Source organism: Equus przewalskii, chromosome 8 (assembly GCF_037783145.1).
Source record: "Equus przewalskii isolate Varuska chromosome 8, EquPr2, whole genome shotgun sequence".
Classification (NCBI taxonomy): Eukaryota; Metazoa; Chordata; class Mammalia; order Perissodactyla; family Equidae; genus Equus; species Equus przewalskii.
Genome location: NC_091838.1, coordinates 45,662,322 through 45,688,292, shown reverse-complemented (window position 1 = coordinate 45,688,292; position 25,971 = coordinate 45,662,322). Strand labels below are relative to the sequence as shown.

The 25,971-nt window shown below is 39.4% G+C and overlaps 1 protein-coding gene across 3 annotated transcripts in view; it reads right to left on the bottom strand.

Annotated features, from left to right (window-relative positions):
* Nucleotides 1–392: 392 nt before the first annotated feature.
* ERICH5 (glutamate rich 5) overlaps nucleotides 393–25,971 on the bottom strand; it is a 31,410-nt gene continuing 5,831 nt past the window's right edge. Inside the window, exons 1-3 of one of the 3 annotated variants that reach the window (XM_008541192.2) lie at nucleotides 22,301–22,766; nucleotides 3,696–4,721; nucleotides 393–1,920 (exon numbers count right to left, since the gene is read on the bottom strand). In XM_008541192.2, coding sequence (XP_008539414.1) covers nucleotides 1,811–1,920; nucleotides 3,696–4,721; nucleotides 22,301–22,358 — 1,194 coding nt within the window. In that variant the 5' untranslated portion in view covers nucleotides 22,359–22,766 and the 3' untranslated portion in view covers nucleotides 393–1,810. Of the gene's footprint in view, nucleotides 1,921–3,695; nucleotides 4,722–22,300; nucleotides 22,767–25,971 lie in introns of those variants that run through there. The other 2 variants (XM_070631808.1, XM_070631809.1) reach the window with 2 other exon arrangements.

Here is a 25,971-nt window from a genome sequence, read left to right as displayed (position 1 = left end):
TAAAAGATAATCCACACAACTGAAAATGGACCTTTATGCCTCTCAATTAAATGAATCCTACTATTTCCATGCTTGATACAAACTACAATTCAAGTTTTTAAGGTATCATTCACATTTTACACTAAGCCCTGACACTTTCTACTTCTAGATATCTGTATAAAAATACCTTTTGGTCAGGAAAAACACCTTTGTATTACAAAAAGTAGCTTGAAAGATAAGCTATATCAGTTCTGATTTATGTAACTTTTTGACCTAAAAATATTGCTGTCTTTGGAACTACAAAATATATAGCTTGTTACCGAGCTTGAGCAGCCTTGGCATGAAAATGTTAGTGTTACAAAAATTCACATTTTAAATGTATTCTTTTTTAATCAATTAAACATAAATGGGAATCCTTGGTATTTATTATTCATTTATTGATTCAACCAGTATTTATCAAGCACCTATCATGTTCCATTAAAGGAGCTAAATGGCTAAATTCAAAGATACATAAAGCAGTTCTTGCTCTCAATAAAGTCACAATCCAGCTTCTTTACTCTGCAGAAAGGGTGATGTCATCTACTCAAGTAACTCCTCTTGTCTGCTTCAACTCTTTACAGTCAGAAACACAGACTAATATTAAAATCAGAATAACGATGACAATTCTTCCCTGTATCCTATAGTCTTGAAATCAATTACAGGTCATCTTAGTGGTCATTTTAATATAGAAGCTAAGGTAAAGGAGTCTAGTTAATTCATCTGGGCAGTTATCTTAAAAATATATTTTTACAAATAAGATAAATAAACCAAATGTTTCCAGAATATAATTCTATCCTGATATTCATAAACACAAGGCACTCAATGGTAGGCAAGATTGCTATCATTATTATTATTCACATAGAATCATTTACCAAAATCCCTTGGCAACTTTGGAAGGATTCTTGAAAAGTGACTTTCAAGAAAAGTGACTTTTTTTAATCTATAAATGGTTTTGAAATCTTGATTTTTTAGCTCCTTTCCACTTCTAAAGCCTAACATTAAATCACAGTAATTGAAAAAGGAATAGGTCTCAAAGAATAGACTCCACATAGGCAACAAATCTAGGTTGTAATTCTTGCTGTTTGCTGCCTCTAAAGTATACTTAAAAGTCAATTAACTTTAAATATCTTTAATGTTAGTCCAAAGGAGAATACCAATGGAAACACCTCACATAAGGGTAAAATCAACAGCATTTTGTTAACATATTAAACATACATGATAAATAAGGATCTATGGTAGCAGACAGACTTAAGGTGAGAAGGTAATTAGATGACATACTTTCCAAGGTTTCTACCAACTTTAAATTCTGTGATAGGAAAGAAATACTAGGTATAATCTGCCCTGTTTTTGTTGTTCATTCTTATTCCATCATAATTATAGCTGTGTGACTATTATCATGAGCTCCTTAAAATTTCCTAACTGCCTTCTCCAGCCACCTATACCTAAAGGTTTATAATTTCTTTTTAGGGTCTAATTAATTTTCTACACTGAATGGTCCCACTGCCACAATGAAGAGAACACCCACACACTCTTAAATGATCATAGACTCCAGTTGTTATTGGCTCCAGCTATTGTAGTTGTAAACGTATAACTATTCTAAGTAGCTAAGAAAACTGTTTACACCTTAGCAGTTTTATGGAGCAATGTAATCAAAAACATGATAACCACACTCCTTGTATAAAACATGCAGATGTTGAGAGATGAGATCTGTAACCACAAGCTTCACAACCAGTTTTCTGTCTTCTCCATTGTGATACGCTGTGTCTGTCTACCCTTCCGTCACCATATCTATCTATGTGGTTGCTGAGAGATCCACAGCTTCTCCTGTTTCTTCTTCTTTTGTTTCAGCCCCTTCAACTTTCTCATTCTCCATCTCTGTTTCCACCTTCTCTCCTGTCTCACCTGGAAACGTAACCAAAGGAGACATTAAGAGACACTCATTTAGCATTCACAGTCAAGTACCCCATAGCTGGTTTCCAATGGGGGTAGCTCTGAATCTAAACAGTAAGTTTCTCGGGTGTGTCAAGAAAGGTGATGGCCTTGGTTCTCTCAGATCCTCTGAATGGCCAATGTCAATAAACATCTCCATGTCTTGGCATTCTCTTATATGAAATCAGGATGCAGAATGACAAGAAATGACAGTAGCATATGTTACAAATAGAAAGTCCCATTTATATCTAAATCAAAAGGTGGCCTAGGAGTGCCCAAAAACCTGTCTTGTTTGGCCATTGTGTTTAAAGAAAACAATCATTAAACATTTAAAGATTGTGAACATTGAAAAGTCTGGACATTGCACAGACAAATTTGTTTCCCTAGGAAGTCAGTTTTGGCAACATTGACCCCCACTCTCATGGGTGGAGCCAAGAGGCAGCTGCCTGCTTTGACAGGACTGTGCTCCTGTTCACCGAGGTCCCGGGGCTCCCCACGACATTACATGTGCCCCTCGATTTACTCATTGTCATTATCCTAGGCCCTAAAGTCTGCTGAGTTCACCAATGCTGGTCTAACAAACACACGCTGTTACTTGATTCCCTGTTGTTATTCCCGGAGCACTTTCACACACCTTTGCTAAAGCCCTTACCTCAGTAGATGATGGTAATTTGTTTACATTCTGTCTTCTTCCCATCAGACTAAGAGCCCCTTGAGAACAGAGACTATCTCTTACTCCTTCTGTACCCCAGCACCTAGCATATGATTAGGCACTCAAAAACTGCAGCATTAATAAATGAATGAATTAAGAAACAGATGGATGAATGCTTCACTAAATTATACTATAGTGTGAAGCTAAAATTTACCAAAATGTAAATCATGACCCAGAAGACATGTTATTTTTTTTTATTACAACTCCAAATAAAGAACAGTAAGAATATCACTTGTTTTACGCTGGTGAAGTACATTTAAAAAACACTATATGCAGGGGCCGCCCGGTGGCGTAGGGGTTGAGTTCACACATTCCGCTTCTCAGCGGCCAGGGTTCGCCGGTTCGGATCCCGGGTGCAGACATGGCATGGCTTGGCAAAAGCCACACTGTGGTAGGCGTCCCACATATAAAAAAAGTAGAGGAAGATGGGCATGGATGTTAGCTCAGGGCCAGTCTTCCTCAGCAAAAAGAGGAGGATTGGCAGTAGTTAGCTTAGGGCTGCTAATCTTCCTCAAAAAAAAAACAAAAACACCATATGCCAAGACATAATACATTTTCTCTAGTCTTGTCATAAAAATAAAAAGACTGTGAGAGGACAGGAGCAGACAGACAGTAATTTTCTAAGGATAAGATTGGCAAAGATGAAAATTATACTCTAAGATCTGTTATTTGTGTATTCTTTAATCAGAAGATTAATTCCTCCACTAAACATATTTACTTTGGATCCTCATATCATACTTGGGGCCTGATGAAGAGTTAACTTGAAAAAATTCAGAAATTTTGACATGTTGCCCTCAGTAGTCAAATCTATTCAACAGTGAAACTCTAGATTAAAAATTTGAACACAGACTACGCTTTAGAAAATTTTTGCTGGAAAGCCAAACGCCTGTTTCCCAGGTATGGAAGCCTTTTTGGTTTGGGTCAAATGAACTTCAACCACCTGAAACAGAGACTTCCATGACTGTGTGTCAGCCACCCCCTACCCCCAGAGATGATCTATGGAGCCCTTCTGAATCTTTGACAGCATAACTTTTACCTTCAATGTCTTGCTCCTCTTCATTAGTATGAATTTTCCTGACTATTTCCATATTTGTCCCTGTTTCTAAAACTCCTGCTGAATGCTCCATGCTTCCAATGATTCCTTCAGATTGAATCTGTTCCATGTTTCCTGGACCTTCAGGAATTTTATGGAGTGAATCATTCTCTACAACTCTTTCCATAAGCTGACTTCTGTCCAATACTTCTGGTGTTTCATTCTCTGTGGGAATTGTTTCTAGAAGTCGGGACTGCTCATCTTTTCCCAGTGTTTCTTGAAGTTGCTGCTCTTCCGCTCTTTTCACAAGCTGACTTCTGTTCAATACTTCCTGCGATTCATTCTTTCTGGGAATTGTTTCTAGAAGTTGAGACTGCTCGTCTTTTCCCAATGTTTCTTGAGGTTGCTGCTCTTCAGCTGTTTCCACAAGCTGACATCTTTCCAAAATTCCTGGAGATTCAGTCTCCTTAGGAACTGCTTCTGGGAGTTGGAACTGTTCATCCTTTCCCTTTGCTTCTTGAGGTTGTGGCTCTCTCACTGCTTCCGGAGGCGGAGTTTTCTCAGCTGTTCCTAGAGGTGTCATCTGTCCAGCAGTCTGTGGATCCTCAGTACCTCCCATTGCTCCAGGAGAGTCCCTCTCTCCTGCTTCCCTCAAAGGCTGATGATTGGCTTCTGCTCCTAAAGGTTCAGGCTCAGCATTTCCTTTTAAAGCCTGAGCTTCTGTTAGTACTTCCACATTTTTCTTCTTTTCTTCTACTCCTGAAGTATCATCTTTGCCACCTGGCTGAGGTGGCTCAGACTCCTTGGGTCCCTCTAGAGGCTGAGTCTTCTCTGTGGATCCGGGTTGGTCTGCAGCATCCTTTGCCAGGGGCTCTCCATGGAGGAATTTAACACCGTTCGCTGTAGACACTGCTGAAATCTTCAGCTTTTGTAATGGAGGAAGGCTTTCCTTTTGTACTTCGCTATAAAAAGTAGGCTCTCTTCCCAGTGTGTGTGCTTTTGGTTGGGCAAGGCAGGACTCACTTTCTTCTGTGGTGGAAAAATACATATTTGAAGTTACTTTTTGATCGTTCATTTGAAAAATAAAAAGAAAAGAAAAAATACAAATTGTTGTTTAGTTTCTATCTTGAGAAAGTGTATTGCTATCAGAAGTAGATTTAACGGTTCAAGACAGTTCTGCGTACAATTGAGTACAGAAAGGCCATACCATGACCCTAACACTCTCTAAGTCAAATCTCTCACTGTCTTCAGCTCACACAGCTCATCTTAAACATTAAGGTCCTCCAAAACCACAGTTTTTTTCCTGTTTTCTCCTTGTGCACCTTCTCAGGTCCCCTGTCCCATATTCTAATTTAGCACATTTGTTTTCTCAAGTTCTTTTCTCTGTCCCTCTCTTTCTCCTCCTTAGACTAGTAGAAGATTTCACAGTGTGTGGTCCTTGGACTGCTTGAGAGGTCTTTCTTTCCTTCTAAAGCTGATGGCCCTTGTATGCACCCCTATGTTCACTGCAGCATTATGCACAATAGCCAAGACTTCGAAGCAACGTAGGTGCCCATCAAGGGACAAATGGATAAATATATGGTATATATACACAATGGAATATTACTCAGCCATAAAAAAGATGAAATCTTGCCATTTGCGACAGCATGGATGGACCTTGAGGGTATTAGGCTAAGTGAAATAAGCCAGAGGAAAAAAGTCAAATACTGTATGATCTCACTCATAAATAGTAGATGAAAACAACAACAAACAAACACATAGAGACAGAGATTGGATTGGTGGTTACCAGAGAGGAAGGGGGGGAGGGAGGAGGGCAAAAGGGCTGATTAGGCACAGGTGTATGGTGATGGATGGTAATTAGTCTATGGGTCGTGAACATGATGTAATCCACACAAAAATCGAAATATAATGATGCACACCTGAAATTTACGTAATGCTATAAACCAATGTTACCTCAATAAAAAATAAATAAATAAATAAATAAATAAAGCAGATGGCCCTCAGTGAAAGGAAAAAGGCCCATGACAGAGAAGCCCCATTAGATAAAGACTAAGATGTCTGGGGAGGAAAGTGGCAGGGACAGTTCAGCCTGAGTTTCATTTCATTTAGGGGGCATAGTGGGAAAGAACTCAAGAGATCCTTGGGAAACGTGCACTTTAATTCCAGCTCCTCCTCCAACGAGGTGACCTTGGGAACTTAGCTCCCAAAGATCTCATCTGTAAAATGGCAGTGAATCGCTCTCTCCTGCCTCTCTCAGAGTTGCATGAGGCATCATATCACATTAAATAAGGAATGCAAAAGTGCTCTGGACAGTTTAAGATAAGCAACTTGGCAACATGTTTCTACTCTGACCCAGTGATCCTACTTCTAAAAGCATAAACGTCAGGAAAATGCTTTGGGGAAAAGTATATCATCCCAGTATTCTTTATAATAGCAAAAGCTGGAAAAGAACTTAAAAGTCTAATAATTTGGGGGAAGGATAAATATTCCACTGGATGGAATGAAAAAAATATGATAATGAAGACCACATGCTAAAATAAGAAAATAATTATGATATAATAAGTTAAAAAATCAGCATTCACAGTTGGGTTGATCAAATGAAATAATGCATAAAAGGGTTTTCTGGTACAAGGTCTGCTGTGTAACTAAGTGCTCAATAAGCTAGCTATAATTTTATATACGGAATGATTACAGCAATGTGGATAGAAAGGAAGAGGGGAGGAAGGAAAAGAGGAAAAACAAATCACAAATAAAGGGGGAAAATGCTGGAAGAAAATAAGTCAACATATTAAAATGGACTTTAGGTGATATATTTCCTCTTCCACCTTCTTTTCCCAAAGATTTTTTTCTTGATCTTTTTTCCCTAAATTACCCCTCCACCCCTGTTATAAATGCATATGGTTTAAAGAGTTATCTGCCTATCTAATGTAAGTTAAGATATACCACTAACACTCAGGTCTCCTCTCCCATTTCCCCTTCTCCAGGAGCAAATATTTTCATTCTTTCAGCTTTTTTGAAGGGATATTTTTTTCTATATCTCTAAGTGAATTGCTACTTCATGATTTTTCAGTTTGGGCATTTGAATTAACTCCCACTACGGAAAATAAAGACAGTTCTTTGTTCCCGAGTTCTATCATCCCCTCTGCTCTCCCATTACACATGCACATTCCCTTTCCATTCAGTAGTTGCATATTAGTAATGGTTTAAAAAAGTAATCATATTGTAATCTGAGTTATATCAATATTCAGTTATATGTACATATAATGAATACGTCTGCTAGGAAGAACTGAGCCATATAGTAAGTTATTATTTTGTGTAAATACTTTTCTGTTCTTCCCTGAACTAATTGTCATAGTTATTCACTTGCTTAGTTTATATATTATTATTAATTCAACTCACTGCCTATTGTTTCTCTTTTTAATACATTCATTCATACCAAATAGTTTCCCACACTGCCTGTGGGACTGTGTTTGAATCTCCCAGTGGAGAGGAATTAGAGCCTGAGTCTGGAGAGGCAGGGCTTAGGAAAAATTTTGTGAGATGCAGGGCACAGGCTGTGGGCCCCAGGGGGTCTATATGAAAGAATTGGGAGGAGGGCTATCCTTCACTTCCCCCTCTGGCCTCACCACGAATGAAGCCTTCAAATTAACAGCACGTAAGGCAACTTAAAAGTGATTTCTCAGGTCTACAAAGAAATTCATTATGACAAGACAATTCATTTAGATATCACACAAAGGATGTTCTGGTGATGGTTGCCATAGGGAATTAGCAAGGAAATGAGTTAATATACTAATCACATCTGTCAAATTATATTTTCTGGTAAAATAACTACTACAGTAATTAGTACTGTCAGTTAAATGAGATGAATGATTTTCATCCAGCTGTGCCAGCTGTGGGTGCATTCTAAAGGCATCGCTCTTCCAGAGCAGAAAGCTGTGGGAAAAAAAATGTCAACACACCCAAATTATAGCCACTCGATTCTATATTTTGAAAAGTATATCATTCTATGAGTCTAAGTCAAGTTTTTTCCCCAAAACCAAAAGCTTTGTGAACACTTATTTATCCACAAATGGTGTCATAAGTGTCCCAAGGGATCTATTGATTTTTGCCATAAACATTTATGCCCATGATCACAGTACCAATTTTCAGTCTTACGTACTTTTCCAAATCTTAGTGGTATATGTGTAGTAGGCAAATGTCCTCAACATATAATATTTTTATAGCACAACCTGAAAATAGTCAACCAAGCTAGGAAATATTACAAAAGAATATCACTGTCTCTAACATTTTTCTAGGGTAGACCAAAGGCCCAAAGGAGATAAAACATCTTTAAAATGATCACACTCAAAAAAATAGAGAAAATGCTAGAAGTGTAGTGATACATTCATTTTGTAATTTATACTGATTCACTGCACTCTGACTAAATTTTGAAATGAATGTATTTTGGAGGTAATAGCTCCTAATTAATTGCTCAAAAGTTCTTTTTCCTATGTGATAGAGGAAAGCAATCTGCTCTAAAAGGGAGGACAGAGATCTTATGACCTTGAAAATGACAACTTTAATGAGGTGGGTTTGAATCCTGGTTCCTCCGCTTACTAGCCTTATTCAGACTTGTTGTGCTTCAGTTTCATCACCTGTAGAGTGAGAAGAGTATGAGCAGAGGATTACATGAGTTAATACCTCGAAAGCACTAGCACAGTGACTGGAATCCACTAAGTGACAATCAATGTTAGCCATCACTAGTATTAAACTTTGATTTAATAGAATCTTGACGGCCCTAGCAAGGAAGAGATTGTGGTGGACAAACAGAAAAGTAACGTAATTCCATTCATCCTAATACTAGTACCTTTCTCTGAGCCTATTCAGAATAGAAGAAAGATCAGAGTAAATAAATGAAAAGGTTGGAAAACAAATGGTTCTTTCAAACCCTCTCTCAGACAACACAACAATCAAGTCTACAATTACCACTAAAACTTCCTTTCAGGCACCAGATTTCATATCCTTCAGAATGTTTTATCCCTGAGCTGCTGAGGGAAGTACAATTTTTGGATTCATGTGACCTCCCTCTTCAGCTGCAGCAGGGCATTCCGGGCGGTTCTGATGTTAGATGTGAATCCTGATTCCCACATTTGCTTAACTGTGCAATCTAGACAAGTTGCTAACCTCTCTGGACCTCAGTTTCCTTATCTGTAAAGTGAGGTTATTATGTTTGCCTTTCTGGCTTGCTGGGAGAATTGACTGAGGTGATAATATGTGTAATTACCTAACATGGTGTGTGATATGAGAAGGTACTCAGTAAACAGTGATACAACATGCGAGTTTCTCACTCCACAGGGGTGCCCTGTGGAAGGGGTGATGGAGAGCTGAACCCCAGCTGGTCTGCACCCGCAAGGCTGCATGTATTAGGGGTGGGGAGGGCTCCTTTTCCTAATTCCACAAAGGTCCTCTGTGGGTCAGCAGTGGCCCTGTAAATAAATTATAGTTGACTTAGCAACAGAAGGAATGAACCACAACATTAAAGGACTTGGGTAAATAATCCCCTAAATGTTACCAAGTTGTAGATGTTGACCTATAAAATTCTGTTTTTACCATGATAAGGTTTAAAACATAATTGTTGATAGATAACAGAATAGTATCCATAATGTCAGCCATGATTTGACTCGACTTGACTGGTATTAATAAAAGCTACTGATAGTGTTTATACAAATACGTTTCATTCTGTTTGTTGGCTTTGATTTCATTTATTTCCCAAGTGCCTACTATATGCCAGCTCTGGGCTGAGCACAGGGTTACAGCAGTTAACAAGGAAGACCTGGTCTCTGCTATCCTAGAGTTTACTGTCTACAGGGAAATTCAAATAACAGCTACTTTGCTCATTAAATACAACTTGTTACCTATTCATTACCTCTTACATGCTCTCCACATGATCTCCACATGCTCTGTCCACGTTTTTGTGAATCCCCACACACCTCCTTGAGGTAGAGGAAGGTACTACATCATTTCTTCCAGTACACTAACATGAAAAGCAGAACGTTTGTCCACAAACAGGACACATTCTATGCATAATCTATATTATTATGTAATAAATATTGTGGACAGATGCATTGTTCCCACATCTGAAGTTGTTTAAAGATGTGTCTGTTTTCTGAACCCTACATTTTATCAAATCATACACTACTCTGGGCCTAATCCTTTGGGGCTCATTATCTCTCTTGATTCTGTTGTAAGTCGATCCATGCACAAATTTGTTGTGACAGCTGAACGAATAGAACCTTGTTGCCAGCACCGTTGGGATAGGCACACAAAGAAATTAAATACTAGGCAACATTACAGAAGGGATTAGAACTAGAGCTAACATACCTGAAATTCACATTATGGTGGAAGCTTTTCAACTCAATTCATTACCCTAATGAGAAATGAAGTTTCTACCCAGCAAGGAGACTTGAGGTCAATATTTGCTATCTCATGGCTATGACATATCAAACATTCCAAAGACTTCATTGGCCTGTCTGCTGGGTTTTATAGAGAATCAGTGAGAAATGGGCATCCTGGTATTTTCCCTTGCTGCTACCATATCTAGGTTCTTGTAGCCTTTGAGCTCTTGGAACCAGGGGATACAGCATGCATACACTCCAAGGGAACAGTCTGCTCATCTTCCTTCTCATTTTCTTACTTTGCTTTCTCCTGAATTCCATTCTATCATCTATCCATCCATCCAACAAACATTTGTGGAACTAATAGTCGTGCTATTCCAGATGTTTTTGCTCTTTCCTTATATCAAAGTAGCTAAAAATATTGTTTTTGTGTTCCATGGCACAAATGGTAATCCTCAAACGTGCATTCCATCATTCGATAGACGTTTACAAGGCATTCATTTTAGAGAGGTGAACTTAAGGAATATCCCATGTAACTGAAGTATGAAACTATCAGCCAAAAAATGCTTATAGAAGGCAAATAAAAATCAGACAAACCACTTTCCTTTTTTAGTAGAACTACCTGAATTTACATATCCAAAAATAGTTTTTGACTGTTACAAAGTAAACTCAATACAGTTTGAAAGCAAACCTAATTTTGAAGTTTAACTACAGAGAAACAAGAATATGTAGTTGGAAAGACACTTCTGGAACACTTGATAAGCACACATGGAGATGTGGGGCTCCTGCCTAGAGAAGAAGCTGACATTTAACAGCTACAGAGCCAGTCAGTCATCAAGCTGTGACAAATAATCACCTCCTTCAGATATGATTTTCCAATTTCATTGTCTTTGATTACTTTTGGAGTCCTATAACATAAAGTTTTACTTCAAAAAAGCTATTGCATAAAACATCACTTTTAAAATTATCAACAGTATTTGCCACTAAAAAAGACAGTTTCATTGATTGATGGTCATTATTGGCACATGGGGATCCAACATTTGGGCAGAAATCTAGTCTACAAAATCAAAGTCATCTCAATGAACAAGGAAGAGGAGAGAGAAAGTGAAGATTATGTCTTTGATATATCCAAATTGTGTCCCTTCACCAACCTAACCAGGCCTTGTGCACCTTGCTTCTCTAGGAGGAGCATCAGCGGCTAACACTTATTGAGGGACCTTGCCTAGAGCTTTACATGAATTATCTCATTCAATCTTCCCAGCAACTCCACAGGGTAGGTCCATTATTATCCCCATTATACAGCAGAGGAAATTATGGCACAGAAAGATTAAGAGCTTTATCTAGAAAAGGCACACAGATCGTGAGTGGCAGAGCTCAGATTCAAGCCCAAGGAAGTTTGGTTCCACCTTTTAAAGATATAGGTAAATTTCAGGCAAATTGTGGTCCCAGAACCTGCACCATCAGCATTACCTGGGAGTTGCTTTTCATTTTTCCTTTTTTTAATGCTGACTTACAGGCTCCACACCAGATCCACTGTTATTTTAACAAGATCCCCAGATTGTTAGATTATCTATGGCAGCATTCTGGGGTCACTAGGGAAAGGCATAAAGGAGCCGGTTAGAAGAAACAAAAGTGGATGCTGAACACAGAGAACTGTTGGGTGTAGGCATCCCTCATTCTCCACAGGTATTGCTGCCCATCTTCAAACATCTGATGTTGTCTTCGTCCTCATGCTAGCACACCACAATCAGCATGAGAGATAAGGTGAGTATATTGATTTAGCAATGAACCAAGGGACTGAGCTGGTCTAAGCGAGCTCCTCACTGGAGAGGGAGATTTTTCTCAAGTTTCCTTCATTTCAGAGTACTGGCTGGGTTTGGAAGTCTCCACCTTAGCTAAGTAAGGAAAAAGAAGTCTTCTAATTTCTCATATAAAGTTAAGGTTAATACTTGCTCTGCCTTGCACTCTCAGAGCTGTGAGCAAGTGGCTACACCAATGGGGGTTGGCTGTTTTCCTGGCTCGGTCACTGTGCCCATGCCTGACTTGGTCAGGGTGCAAGATACAAAGGCCTATGGCCAAGAGCAGGTGTCTGTGCTTGAGAAGTGAGTATTCCTATTAACAGTTAGCAAATTTGTGACTGGGATGGAATACTTAAATTTTCCAACAGAAGAGTCATAGTCACATCAGACATTTGGGCCTCCAGTCCGGGTGGTTAGTGCACGGAGAGCCCCCAGTACTAGAAAGAGCAGTGGTCCAAACAAGGAGGAGTGTGATCCCAGGTCTTTCGGCTAACTGCTGCTACTATTATCTCAGATTAGGGATCCACACTCAATTCAGATGACTTTGCTGCCATGGTTAGGAAACAGTATAGATCACATTGAAGGAAGTGGTGGATTTTTTTTACCAGAATGAAAAGCCACTTGTAACAAAGCAGAAGTCTTCCTCTCACAGTCCTATGACCTTTGAGGCCAGTGCTGGGCTTCTGGCAGAGATATTTAAAAAGCGAATTGAATGAGTTTCTTTTCTTCATAAAACAGAGCCTAAGAATAACCTTCAATCTAGTAAGAAACAAGTTTGACCAAGAGTCAAGGAAATGATTAAACTAGACGATTTCAATCCATTTAAACTATAAAACAAAAATCTATACTCTCCCTTCATCAAGATTCAGAGTCTCCAAAAGGAGTATTAGAGAAGTTTAGAAGACAGTGAAGTCATATTGAGAACATGTGTCCTTCATAAGACGTGATGAGAAGGGTACTTTACCTCTGTGATCTTCCTCCCCAAAACCCACAACCTCCATAGCATCATAAGAAAAACCTCAGACAAATCCTAATTGAGGGACAGTTCACAAAATACCTAACCAGAACTCCTCGAAACTATCAAGGTCATCAAAAACAGGTCTGAGAAATTGTCATAGTCAAGAGGAGCTTAAGGAGACATGACAACTAAATGTATTGTGGCATCCTAGAAGGGATTCTGGAACAAAAATAAGACATTAGAGAAAAACTAAGGAAATATGAATAAAGTGTGGACTTTGGTTACTAATAATGTATCAGTATTGGTTCATTAATTGTGACAAATATACCCTACTAATGTAAAATGTTAATAGGGGAAAGTGGGTGTGGGATATATGGGAATTCTCTATATTATTTTCTTAATTTTTCTGTCAATCCAAAGCTATTCTAAAGTAAAGTTTATTTTTTAAAAATTATAGTAGCAAAAGCACAAGAGCAAGTAATCTAGCAAAATAAGATCTGGTAGTCCTAGAATAATTGTTTCATTAACTTCAGCCATCTGCATACCACTTTTAAGATTTTAAAATATTTTTGTAACATGTGCTATTACTGACAATATTTTTCTCATTTTCCTTTAACAAATTTACTAAAAAGAAAAGAATTCAGGAAATCAACAAATTCAGAGATCTAGAACTTGATCTAGAAAAACCCACAAAACTTGATCTTGGAAAAGCAATACAGAAAAACTGAGATTTACTAAAACTGATATTAATGACAAATAATTTATATTGAGGACTTACAAGATAATATTCTAGGCCAGGGGTCAGCAATTTTTTCTGTAAAGGGACAGAGAGTAAATACTTTCAGCTTTGCTGGGCATAGGGTCACTATTGCAACTATTCAACTCTGTCATCGTGGTGTGAAAGCAGCCATAGACAATATGTAAATGAACAGGCACGTCTGTGTTCCAGTAATACTTTTTTTACAAACACACGTAGTGGGCTGGATTTGACCAACAGGCCAATTTGCCAATCGCTGTTCTAGGCAATATTTAGGCTACATTCTAGGTACATTATATGTATTAACTCATTTATCCCTCAAAACAACTCTATGAAATAGGTACTATTGTTAATCCTTTTTTATAGATGAAGTCACTGAGGCATAAAGAGGTTGAGTGGCTCAAAGTCACATAACTAATAAATGATCCTCAACCAGGATTTGAGCCAGACAGTCTAACTCCAGACCCACCTTCTTAATAGCACTACACTGTCTCTCAGTATATTGAAATTCTCTCTCGATCTCTCTCTGTCTCACACACACATTAATCCGAGCTGTACAGGTAATCAGAGCCTCTCATAACCATCTGGTCTGCAGAGACTACTCCAGGGCAAACAAAGGAAAAGGAAATTAGCCAAAGGAAACTCTGTGGTTGCTATAGTCTTAGAAAAATCGAAAAGGGTAAGAATACACCAAAAAAATCAAGAAAGTGTTCCTTAACATTGCCAATGACAGCGAGGGAAAGAAAGATGCAAGAAGGATGGTTTGGGGAGGACGTTTCAACAGGGGTCCTTGCTGGGGGCTAAAGGCAGATGTTCTCTCTCGGTAAGAAAAACTACTAGTGAAAATGATAGAGCAGTTGGAACGCATATCCCAGTGTGTCATGGCACACAGAGAATATGATATTTGTGCAGCACACTAGAGCAGATGGAGGAAGCTGCATCTGGAGCGCTCGGGCTATCCAGACCCTGCCTGGCTGCCCTAAAGGCTGGGAGAAACGCGGGCACACTGCAACCCCTTCTCACAGGCTGGGAAGCTCTGATACATACAAAGGGACAAATATATTTCTGTCACTGTAAATAAACCAGAGCAGCATTAGTTAGGCAAGGTTGAGATGATAATAATGATAGATGAAATCAGGGCATTCTGCAAAGTGTGGAATGTTCTCATCCTGCAGGGACCATTTAGGACTAGGTTCTAAAGGCAAGCTGCTGAAGAGAGCAGAAAGGGCCTTTCCACTGAATGTAAAGATAAATATGTAACAGGCTTAAAAAAGTGTTGTCCCTCAATGGGAAACTCCTGATGAAGAGAGCAGACAATTAACTGATAGACAAAAAAAATACTTGGTTTGATGTACATCCTTATGACTGTAGAGGGAGGAAGTAGATCTCTTTAGTGGAGAGGAGGAAGGTCAATCACTGAGAGGAAGGGACCTGAGTGGAAAGGAGCTGGGGTAGAGGCATCTAGAACAGCTGCAAAGCAGCCAGCAAAGGCCTGGGGCTCAGGTCACAGACAATGATTATTGAGCAGCCTCTTGAGCATGAGTCATTTCAATCTTTGACCTATGAGGTCAAGTTCATTTGACATCTATGTATCTTAGATGATGTTCATTGGTGCTATTTTGCTGTCCACTTTGAATCATACTGTCATGGCCACAGAGTATATTCTATGTAAATGAAATGTGACTTTTGGTGACCTGGAAAGTAGACAAATAGGGCAGAGATGTCATCTTCCTTCATGCATCTTCTTGCATATCGGGCAAAGATGTCATGACGCTTCTTGCATCTTGACTTTCTTACTTAATGTACATTGGGACACTTCACTTATCTCAACTAGTCTAATATGATGTACCCATCTCAAAGAAAATTAAAGTCATACAGATTTGAACGTTGAAAAGTGTCCAATATGAATAAACATCATGTTATCAGGTCTTGAGGTCTTTTGTCTTGTCAGAAAAGTCAGACTAGAGGAGAGGCCAAAGGGACTGTGGGGTATATAGTCTGAGAAAAGAGGGTCATAGGTGTGGGGCTACAGCCACTCAGTCACCAGTTTTCCTAGGGACCTCACAGCCCCTTGGGCCCTTCCATGGGGAAGAAAGTGGTGTCAGCTGAACTTGCTCCTGTGACACGAGTTGTCCTGTCTTTTCTCTGCCTATTTCCAATGACCACCCCCTGTTTCTGAGCACTAGAATTACCTGGCTTATTTCATTCATCTCCAGAAGCATAAATCCCATAGAGTTTTAGCTGCTAACTACAATGTAGGGGTTTTTTTTTTTCAATCTTTGTCCTTAAAGGATAAACCCTGACACTCTTGAATATATACAGAAGAATGAACTCTAGAGCCTGATGGCAGTTCCCAAGGAGAGATTCAAAGAATGTGAAAAACAGCAACAGCCCTAGAGGTAAAGAAGCTTTTGAGGTCATTATGGTACTTTCCCGACATTAACACTCACTTGGAGAGCTATAGTCTGGTATTTTGCATTTTAAAAGAAATCATTATGTAGTACTACCTATACTTATACATACCAGGATTCGAAGCCTGGTCAAGTTTGATGTTTTTCATCAGCTTTGGTGAGCCTTTCAGTAACCCCACAAGTATTAGGCTTTTATTTTAAACTTGATGTTGTAAAACATTAACATAGAAGCAAAACTGTACACGTGAGCTGGATGTGTGTGAACCTTACAGAACATGATTTCACAGAAGACAAGAAAGCTTTGTTGTGCTGTGTTGACCTTTAATGGTGAGACTAGGAGACCCTCTTCACAACCCAACACTCTCTTCCTGAGCCCAACATCTTGGCCAAGGTTGCCTTCCAGTTTCCTTCATTCCCTGGGTGCTGAATCCTACTTTCCCTCTGCTTTTCTAAGTAGTAATCTCATCCCCCTGAATCCCTGTCTCTGTCAATCCATCCATTCATCCCCCCACCCACTCAACGGATACGGATTGCATTTCTCCTATGTGAAGGCTACACAACAAGTTCTGGCAGAATTGGGACTAGACCCCAGATGGAACAGGAGTTTGTGAAAAGAGCAAGGGCTACAGAGTCATACAAATTGGGCTGAAGCCCCAGCTCCATCACTTACCAGCTCGAGACCTTACAAAAGTTACTTTTCCTCACTAAGCTTCAGTTTTCTCACTATATTTGGTGATACTAATAGTTGCTTTATAAGGCTCTTGTCAGGATTAAATGAGATCATGGACTAAAGTACCTGGAACAAAGTGGGTGCTCCTACCTTGTCTGCTGACTTCTGCTCCATGCCCATGTTTTGCTGCAGCTTCACTAATATTGGAAAGCCTTCAATTTTAGAAAAAGGCTTATTGTATTTTTGATGAGAGTATAAATTGGTACAACCCTATGGAAGGCATTTAGGCAGTTATTCATCAAAACTATAAATGCACTTACCCTTTGACCTAGTAATGCCATCTCTGGGAAACTGTCCTACAGATATCCAAAATGACTCAAAATGATGTAGGTATAAAGGAATTCATTGCAACCTTGCTTGCAACAGGAAAAGACTGAAAACAAATAGAATGTCCCTCAATAGGAGACTGGTTAAATAAATCACACAATGGATTATTAAGCAAGGGTAAAAAGGAGAAAGAAGTTCTCTGTATATCATTATAGAAAGATCTCCATATTGTTAGGTGAAAAAAACAAGGTGAAGAGTAGTGGGTATAATACACTACATTTTATGAATCAGAATGGGAAAAGTAAATAATATTTGCAATGTATAAAGAAACCCTGGAAGAATACACACAAAAAAGTATTTACCCATGAGTGTGACTGGAACTAAGCAGATGGGAATGGGGTGGGAGGTGTACTTTTCACTGCATGCATTTTTCAAATGTTTTCAAATTTTTGAACCACATATGGATTTCTTACATTGCATTTTAATTAGCTATATATAATAACCAGATCTACCGCAGACTTACTGTGCATTCTCTGTGGGTCCAGCTCTAGATGGGACACAAAGACATACAAGACTCAGTCCAGGAACAAGACAAGGGTGCCCACTCTCACCACTCCTGTTCAACATAGTACTGGAGGTATTGGCCAGAACAATTAGGTGAGAAAAAGAAAGAAAAGGTATCCCAATTGGCAAGGAAGAAGTGAAACTCTCAATGTTTGCAGATGATGTGATTCTATATACAGAAAACCGTAAAGAATCCACCAGAAAACTACAATAAACAACTACTGCAAAGTTGCAGAGTACAAAATCAACTTACAAAAATCAGTTGCATTTCTATACACTAATAAACTAGCAGAAAGAGAACTCAAGAATACCATCCCATTTACAATCACAACAGAAAGAATAAAATATCTACAAATAAGTTTAACCAAGGAGGTGAAAGACCTATAAACGAAAACTCTAAGACATTATTGAAAGAAATTGAAGAAGACATAAAGAAATGGAAAGATATTCTATGCACATGGATTGGAAGAATAAATATAGTTAAAATGTCCATATTACCTAAAGCAATCTACAGATTCAATGCACCAGAATCCCAGTGATATTCCTTAAGTAAATAGAACAAAGAATCCTAAAACTTATATGAAACAACAAAAGACCCTGAAAAAAAAAAAAAGACTCAGTCCAGAGACTTCTGGCATTGAAAAGAAAGAAATCCCATTTATACAATATCTGTATGCAAGAAAAGCCTATAAAAATTCATTTTAATATTAATGATGTTTGTTCCTCAATTACAAAAGAAAAATGTTTTTCTATTTAGGACTGAAATGTCAATGTGTGAAAATATTGGTTGAAGACTGAAGCTGTCTCCACAGTACAAAGAACAATTCACTCAACTGTGTGAAATTCAAGCCTCATCCTATTGCCTAGGCAGCATGGACTCCAAGTAGCTAATGAGAGTTCAGGTGAGAACAAACACATGGTTATAGCTGTCCGTGGAAATGTACACATTAACCTAGCAATGAATTTTTCAATAATGCCCATCTGTTTACTTAGTCCATATTGGTGCTTAAGCTATAAAATCTCAGGAAGAAGACTGCCAGAAATGGATGGCATTTATATTAGGAAAGAGTAAAGGTGTGATTACATTTATAAGCAGGGGGCTGGTAGCAATGGGAGGAGGGTTTGGATGCCAAAAGTCTAGAAACTGTTGGGTCCATTAAAGTCTGTGAAGTCAACAAAAGCTGTGTTCAAATTCCATCAGATCCTCAGGGCACTGAAAAGAACAGAAATTGTCCCAATATTTAGAACTTTCTTCCAAAAACACATGAAATTCCAAACTCAATTGGTCTAATGGTCTTTTTGGAAAGAAAAGCCTCTTTCTTCACACATTTCAGGACTTTCAGTAAAAGTCTACATGTGATTACCAAGTGCCAGGCATTGTTCTACACTTTGAGTAGCACTGGATAATTATTTACAACCAAGGCCAGTCTCCACCTCTGTCCCCGCCTCCCCCTCCACACACAGCTCTTTCTCTAGCCATGGGTCTTTGGGGGGATTCAGCATCTGATAGGTTAGAACACACGTCTCCACCAGATCAATAGAATGGATTTTCCTATTCAGCCTATTGGCTACCTAATCAGTAGCTAATATCTGATTTAAATTTGAGTCCAGAAAATAAGTACCTTCATATTTTAATGTTACAACCTTTTAAAGCCATAAGAGATCTTAGAGGTAATCTAGTCCAACCCATTATTTTATGATTCTTTTGCTTGTAGGCTAATATTGCATAGTATATAACAGTTCTTAAGCCAGCTACAGAAAATTGTTAGGTGGAACTGTCAACATAAATCCAGTCTACGGGCTAGTTGATGTATTTTAGATTTAACCCATGGAGTTCTAAGGTTGATATTGTGAATTTAAAAGAATCTCTTATGATATGAAGATTATCTGTATCTCCATGGGAGGGCACTGGAAGTTTCTCTACATCTATGTACTCTGCTTAAAATATCTCTAAGGTTAAACGTCCTCCAAATATTCCTAGTTTAAATTTGGAAGCAAATATAAAATTGATATTTTACTGACTCTTATTTAGAGATAAATATCTTACTTATTATAATATTTATTATAGTTATAGTATATATTAATATATATTGTATATTAATATATATTTATATATTACATATAATTTATATGTTACATATATTTGCATATTTATTATCTTATTTAGGGATTATAATAAATACTCTTATTATAATTATATATTATTAAATTTATTAAATTATAATAAATACTCTCACACACTTTATTATATTTCTTTTGTTGTTTCCATAGTGGATGACCACACATCTAATGGGGATCCAGAGTGGTCTGAGGCAAAAACAGATTTAAGTCTAGTTATCACTAAGCTGGTTTAAGGAAGAATAGGTCAAGCTCTGGAATTAGGGTATCTGAATTTGAAGCCCAGCTCTGATTCTTAAGGAGCCCTGTGACCTTGGGCAAATTATTTACTCTTATCTGTAAACTAAGGAAAATCATAATACATACTTAGTCACAGCATTGTTTTAAGGATTAAATGAAGCACTTACTTCAACAATTATGTATCAAGCATTGTTAGGCACCAGGGAGGACAGTGAGTAAATGTCTGTACAGAACATTTCACAAACTTGGACTGTTTTTATCCAAAAGCACATACACACTGACTTGCAACTGTACAGTACATAATATTTAAAGAAGTTCTGAGCTGCAGAAACAGGAATGAATTATTTATCGGGCCTCCAAGATCAGGAGTTGAAATGCTGATGAACATACAATAGTATTCTATTACAAGAGAGCATCGTCTGATTCAGGACCAGCAACAAAATACACCTGTCGATTGATGCAATATGTGCATTGAGCAATGTATGCAGTATATTAATTAATTTTCTATGCACTGAAAGTGGTTGTCAGGCATTTTAACATTTCTTTCAGAACAACATCCGAGAAAACTTAGAATAGCAACGAAAGCATGAATAAAAAATGAAAGGGTATGACTCATGTGGATGGTTACTAATATTGGCAATAAAATGTCTTTTAAAAACAAGGTGGTTCATTATTTTCTGAGAGGATTAAAAACCCCATTCCACCTATGGCTACTTTTGCCCCTCCCCAACAGTAACATTGCCTGTAATACATGTTTTTATCAGTTTAAAAAATCTGTAATGATGAGTTAATGCTCTGCTTTTTAAGCCAGGATGCTATCCTAGGATATCTGGGGCATGGCAGGGGATAAGAGAAGCCAAAATAATATGGTGCATCTTCCTAAAGCATCAGTTTTTCATATTGAAACCAACAAGGATTTATCATGGAACAGAATGCAAAATCCACCTGACTTCACAAAATAAAACATGAAACATCAAAGAAACTGCTCCTTGTACTGATCTCTTGAGAGCATATTTTGGGTACAGAGGCCTTCACCTCTTTAGGAGAAAGGTTAGCAAGCGCTGTACATTAGGAATGGATTTTTCCATCTCTTCACATTGTTGTCACTGACAAGGTGTTCAGAATCACTTTTATAAACGGCTTTAATTTTTTGTTTATTTCCGAACGTGTTATTGCTTTCTGTTATCTACTGAAGCTAGAAATAAATTATTATAGAACACAAAAATGAGTGCAATACAACATATTTCTGACTAGGACAGCTTTGAAAGAGCATTCATGAAAACCGTACTCTCTACTGCAAAATCAGAGAGGAAGACATTCCCACGCTATTGGAATAACACGAGGTGCTAAAAGAGGACCTGTGAAAAGGAATATCCTTTGATATTCCAAAGTGTGAAACATCCCCTAAAGTTAGCCTTGAAGAAGACTGCGAACTAGCTTGAAGGAATTTGCTTCACCTTCAGAGCTTTGTCCAAAATGTTAGCCATTCAAAATCTGAGTCAGCTGTAAAACTCAGTTATTGTCTACTTTATTAATCTGCTTTTATTCTTTTCACAGTACTTGTCACTGTTAGAAACTATCTTAATCATTTGTTTATTGTCTACCTCTTCCACCTCCAAACCCCAAAAGTCGGGTCACTTGTATCTCCAACATCTAGCCACGCACCTGCTATTATATAGCAGACGCTCGAAACATACTCGCTGAATTTCTTTATAAGATTCAGTGATGACCACTTTTTATCACATGCATATTTGTCAAGAAATACTTAAGCCAAGGAAGGGGAAGGTGTATCTGACCTCTTCAAAAGGGCAAGAACCTATCTGATGGAGTGAATGCCCATCTGTAGTACTCTCCATATCCTTTGCCATCTCCGATGCTGAAACGCTGACAGAAGGGCAAGGTGGAGAAGGTCTTGACAGAAAAATGGGTATCACCTGTCTCCTTACGACCAGAAACTAATGGTTCCCAGTGAATTTGCATCTTTATATAATCTGAAATTTCGTACTTTCAGGAAAATAGCACCTATTGCAAAGATAGGAAATTTCCCATCTGTTTCAGAGACCGCTGTGGGTAATAGTGTTAAGGATTTAACACCAATTCCCCCGATCACATCGGCGGACAGTGCAACCCGAGCGCCCGCCCTTTGGCCTCGCACCTCGGACAGCGTGCACGGCGGAGCGCCCCGGGACCTCCTCACCACGGGTCACAGCAGCCCAGCTCCAGATTTCCGGAGGGAGTCGCCCTGCGCTCAGGACTCCACTCACATTCTCAGGGAAGAGCCCGCTCCCTGCTGGGCGGGGTGGGCATGAGTGGCATCTTTCGTACCCCCAGGAAGCAAGCCGACTTGAAGCCCGAGGCCCGGGCGGGGTGCAGCCAGGTCCCCTGCTCACCGCTGCGGGGCCTGCTGCTGTCGCCGGCCTTGCTGAGGACGCTGCTGGAGCAGCCCATCGCGGGCAGAAGGGCTGCGGTATGGGCGAGAGCAGCCACCTGTCCCACGCCGGCGCGGGCGTCGGCCCCCAGGCCTGGATCCTGTGTAAACCGCAGTCGCGGCGCCCAAGTTCCTCCGGTTGCCCTCTCGGCTCCCGCGGGCACAGAGCGCAAGCGCACAGCGGAGCGCCGGGGTTGGGGTGCGCACCTGGAGAGGAAAGGGAGCCGCGCGGAGGTGGAAGGAGCTAGGGAGCCGGGAGCGAGGAGGCAGAAGAGGACAGGGACAGGGAGTTAGGTGGGCAGAAGGTGGAGGTAATGGTAAAGGAGAAGAGGAAAAAGGCCTTTGAAGCAGGGATAGGGATGATGTCCGGGCAGAGGCGAAGGGCTGGGAGGGCTCATCTGAATCATCGCTAAATAGCTGGGGAGGGGAGGAGGCGAATGTGGCCGGTGGCTATTGATTGGTAGACTCAGTTTGCTATGCGATGACAGTCTTGCTCTTACGTAACTTCAGTACAGCTACCACAAGGAAGTTTAATGTTGACACAATACTATTTAACCCACCCTCGTATTCAATTTTGGTCAACCCACTCCAGGACCACACACTGCATTTAGTTGTCTTATCTCTCTTTAGTTTGCTTTAATCTGAAGTACTGTGGTTCCCTCAGTCTTTGTCTTTCATGAACTTAACATTTTTTAAGAGAACAGGCCATTTATTTTGTAGAACATTTCTCAATTTGGGTTTGTCTGATGTTTCCTTATGATTGTTTTCAGGCGATGCAGTTTGGGCTGGAATACACAGAAGTTATGTTGTCTGTGTATTCATATCAAGAGGCATATGATGTCAGTTTGCCCTATTATTGGTAATGTAGTTAAGGTAGTGTCTGTCAGGCTTCTCCACTGAAAAGTTACTATTTTACTGTATAATTTATGAGGAGAGACTTTAACTATCTTATTTCTCATCAAACTTTTATCTGCCACTTTTAGCATATATTAATATTCCTGCTTGGATCAATTATTTTTATGATGGTTATCAATGGTAATTTTCTAATTACATTATTCCTTCTACATTTATTAGTTGGCACTCTAATGTAAGAGCACACATTCCCTTTTTCTCCATTTATTTTTCACTTATATCAGTAAATACACATGAATTCCTACATTATTCAATGGGTCATGTTCACCATCTGTGTTAGTTTGTTAGCGCTGCCATAGCAAAGTACAACAGACTGGGTGACGGAAATTTAGGTTCTCACAGTTCTCAGGCTACAAGTCTGAGATGAAGGTGTCAGCAGGGTTAGTTTCATTCTGAGGCCTCTCTCCTTGGCTAGTAGATGGCTGTCTCCTCCATGTGTCTTCACATGGTCTTCCCGCCTTGGGTGTCTGTGTTCTAATCTCTTCTACTTTTAAGGACAACAGTCATATTGGATTAGGGCTCACCCATATGACCTCATTTTACCTTAATTACCTCTTTGAATTAAGGCCCCATCTCCAAATACAGCCACATTATGAGGTCAGGGGGCTAGGACTTCAACAAATGAATTTTGGGGTGACAAAATTCAGTCCATAACACTATCATTATTTTGATGCTCAAATTGCCTAAAATTGGGTATATTTCCCTATAAATGCCATGGAATGCAAAGATTTACCATAGGTTTAGAAGTCTCTCCCTCCCTTTCTTCCTTCTCTCCCACTCCCCGTCCTGATCCACTCTCGTCTTTCTTTCTTCCTTTTTTTCCCTCTCCCTGCTGTGATGCAGGCCTGACAAAGCCTTGGCCACCCAGCAATCAGTTCACAAATCCCTCTGAATGAAGAGCAGACTGGAGACCTCTGAGGAAGGACCCTTCATAGCATTACAGATACGTACAGATTCTTCCTCCTAACCTTCTAGCCAGGGCTACTGTACCCTAAGAAAAAAGAAGTACTTTGAATGTGGCTAATGATTTGGCTGGATTCCAAGTCAGGACCTTGGAAGGAGCACGATTACAGGACTGGTGCAAGGAAGTTTAGGGGAGACGAACATGGATGCACCTTTCAGAATGGGCCTAGATTTGGGGAACATCTTATGTCTTATATAAACACTGTCAAAAGGCCCTGTATTAGTCAGCTTGGGCTGCCATGACAAAATACCATAGACTGGAGGCTTAAATGACAGAAATTTATTTCTCACAGTTCTGGAGCTGGGAAGTCCAAGATCAAGGTACTGGTCAATTTGGTTTCTGGTGAGGGCTCTCTTTCTGGCTTGCAGATGGCATCTTCTCACTGTGTCCTTATTGTGGGGAGAAGGATAGCTTCCTCCTCTTATAAGGCAACAGTCCTAATGGATTAGGGCCCCACCCTTATGACCTCATTTAACCTTAATTACCTCCTAAAGAACATATGTCCAGATTGAGTCACATTGGGGGTTAGGGCTTCAACATATGAATTTGTCGGTGGGGTAGAGAGGAGGAGGCAAGTTAATCCATAGCAGGCTCCGTCTACAGACAATGCTCTTTTTTATTTTTAAAGTCATATTTCATTTTATTTAGCTAATTGAAAAATTTTCAAAACTTCCCTCTTTCCAAAAAGAGATGCCATAACTCAGAGATTAGTTACATGTAAATACATAACTTGAAATTCTCTGAATCTTAATGCTTTCATGCTAAACCAGGGCTTAGTTAGCCTATTTACGTTCCCCCTTTTCCCCATCAATTAAGGAAGTTTTTTTTTAAAAAAGATTTTATTTTTCCTTTTTCTGTCCAAAGCCCCCTGGTACATAATTGTATATTTTTTGTGGGTCCTTCTAGTTGTGGCGTGTGGGATGCCGACTCAGCATGACTTGATGAGCAGTGCCATGTCCATGCCCAGGATCTGAACTGGCGAAACCCTGGGCCACCAAACGGAGCGCATGAACTTAATCACTCGGCCATGGGGCTGGCCCCCATTCCCCATCAATTATTTTTTAGTACTTGCCTGGGTTATCTTACTTTTCCTCAGATATAATTCGTTAGTTTAGCCATGGCCGCTTCCATTTTCTTCAGCAGAAGCATTTTACAATCAGGTGAACAATAATAATGAGTATTTCTCATGAGCTACCCCAGTGCTTGCTCAATGGGCTCAGGAATAAAATGGCCATAGAAATAGGGATGGAAGCCAGGTATGGGCTCAATACCATGCTCCTCCACTTACCATGGTTTGCCTTGCTAAGTGTCCAATTTGCCATTAGCAGCAAGAGAGACCAACTGTAAGCCTCTGAAACAGTACCCATTCTTTTAGGGGACCTCTCAGCCACCTCATGGAATACTGACTGAACCTTTTTGGGGACAGCAGATAATCTTTACTGTTAACAGATACTGGATTAGATTTGCTTTTCCTGCCCATCATGCCTCTGCCAGCACCATCCATTAGTGAATGATATCATCAATACATTACATATCCATCAAGACATTACATTCAGCATTGTATCATCAAAGAACTCACTTTTTTTAAACATTTTTTTTATTGCAGTGACATTGGTTTATAACATTATATAACTTTCAGGTGTACATCGTAATATATTTCGAATTCTGTGTAGATTACATCAAGTCTACCACCCAAAGACTAGTTACCATCCATCCCCACACACATGTGCGTAATCATCCCTTTTACCCTTGTGCCT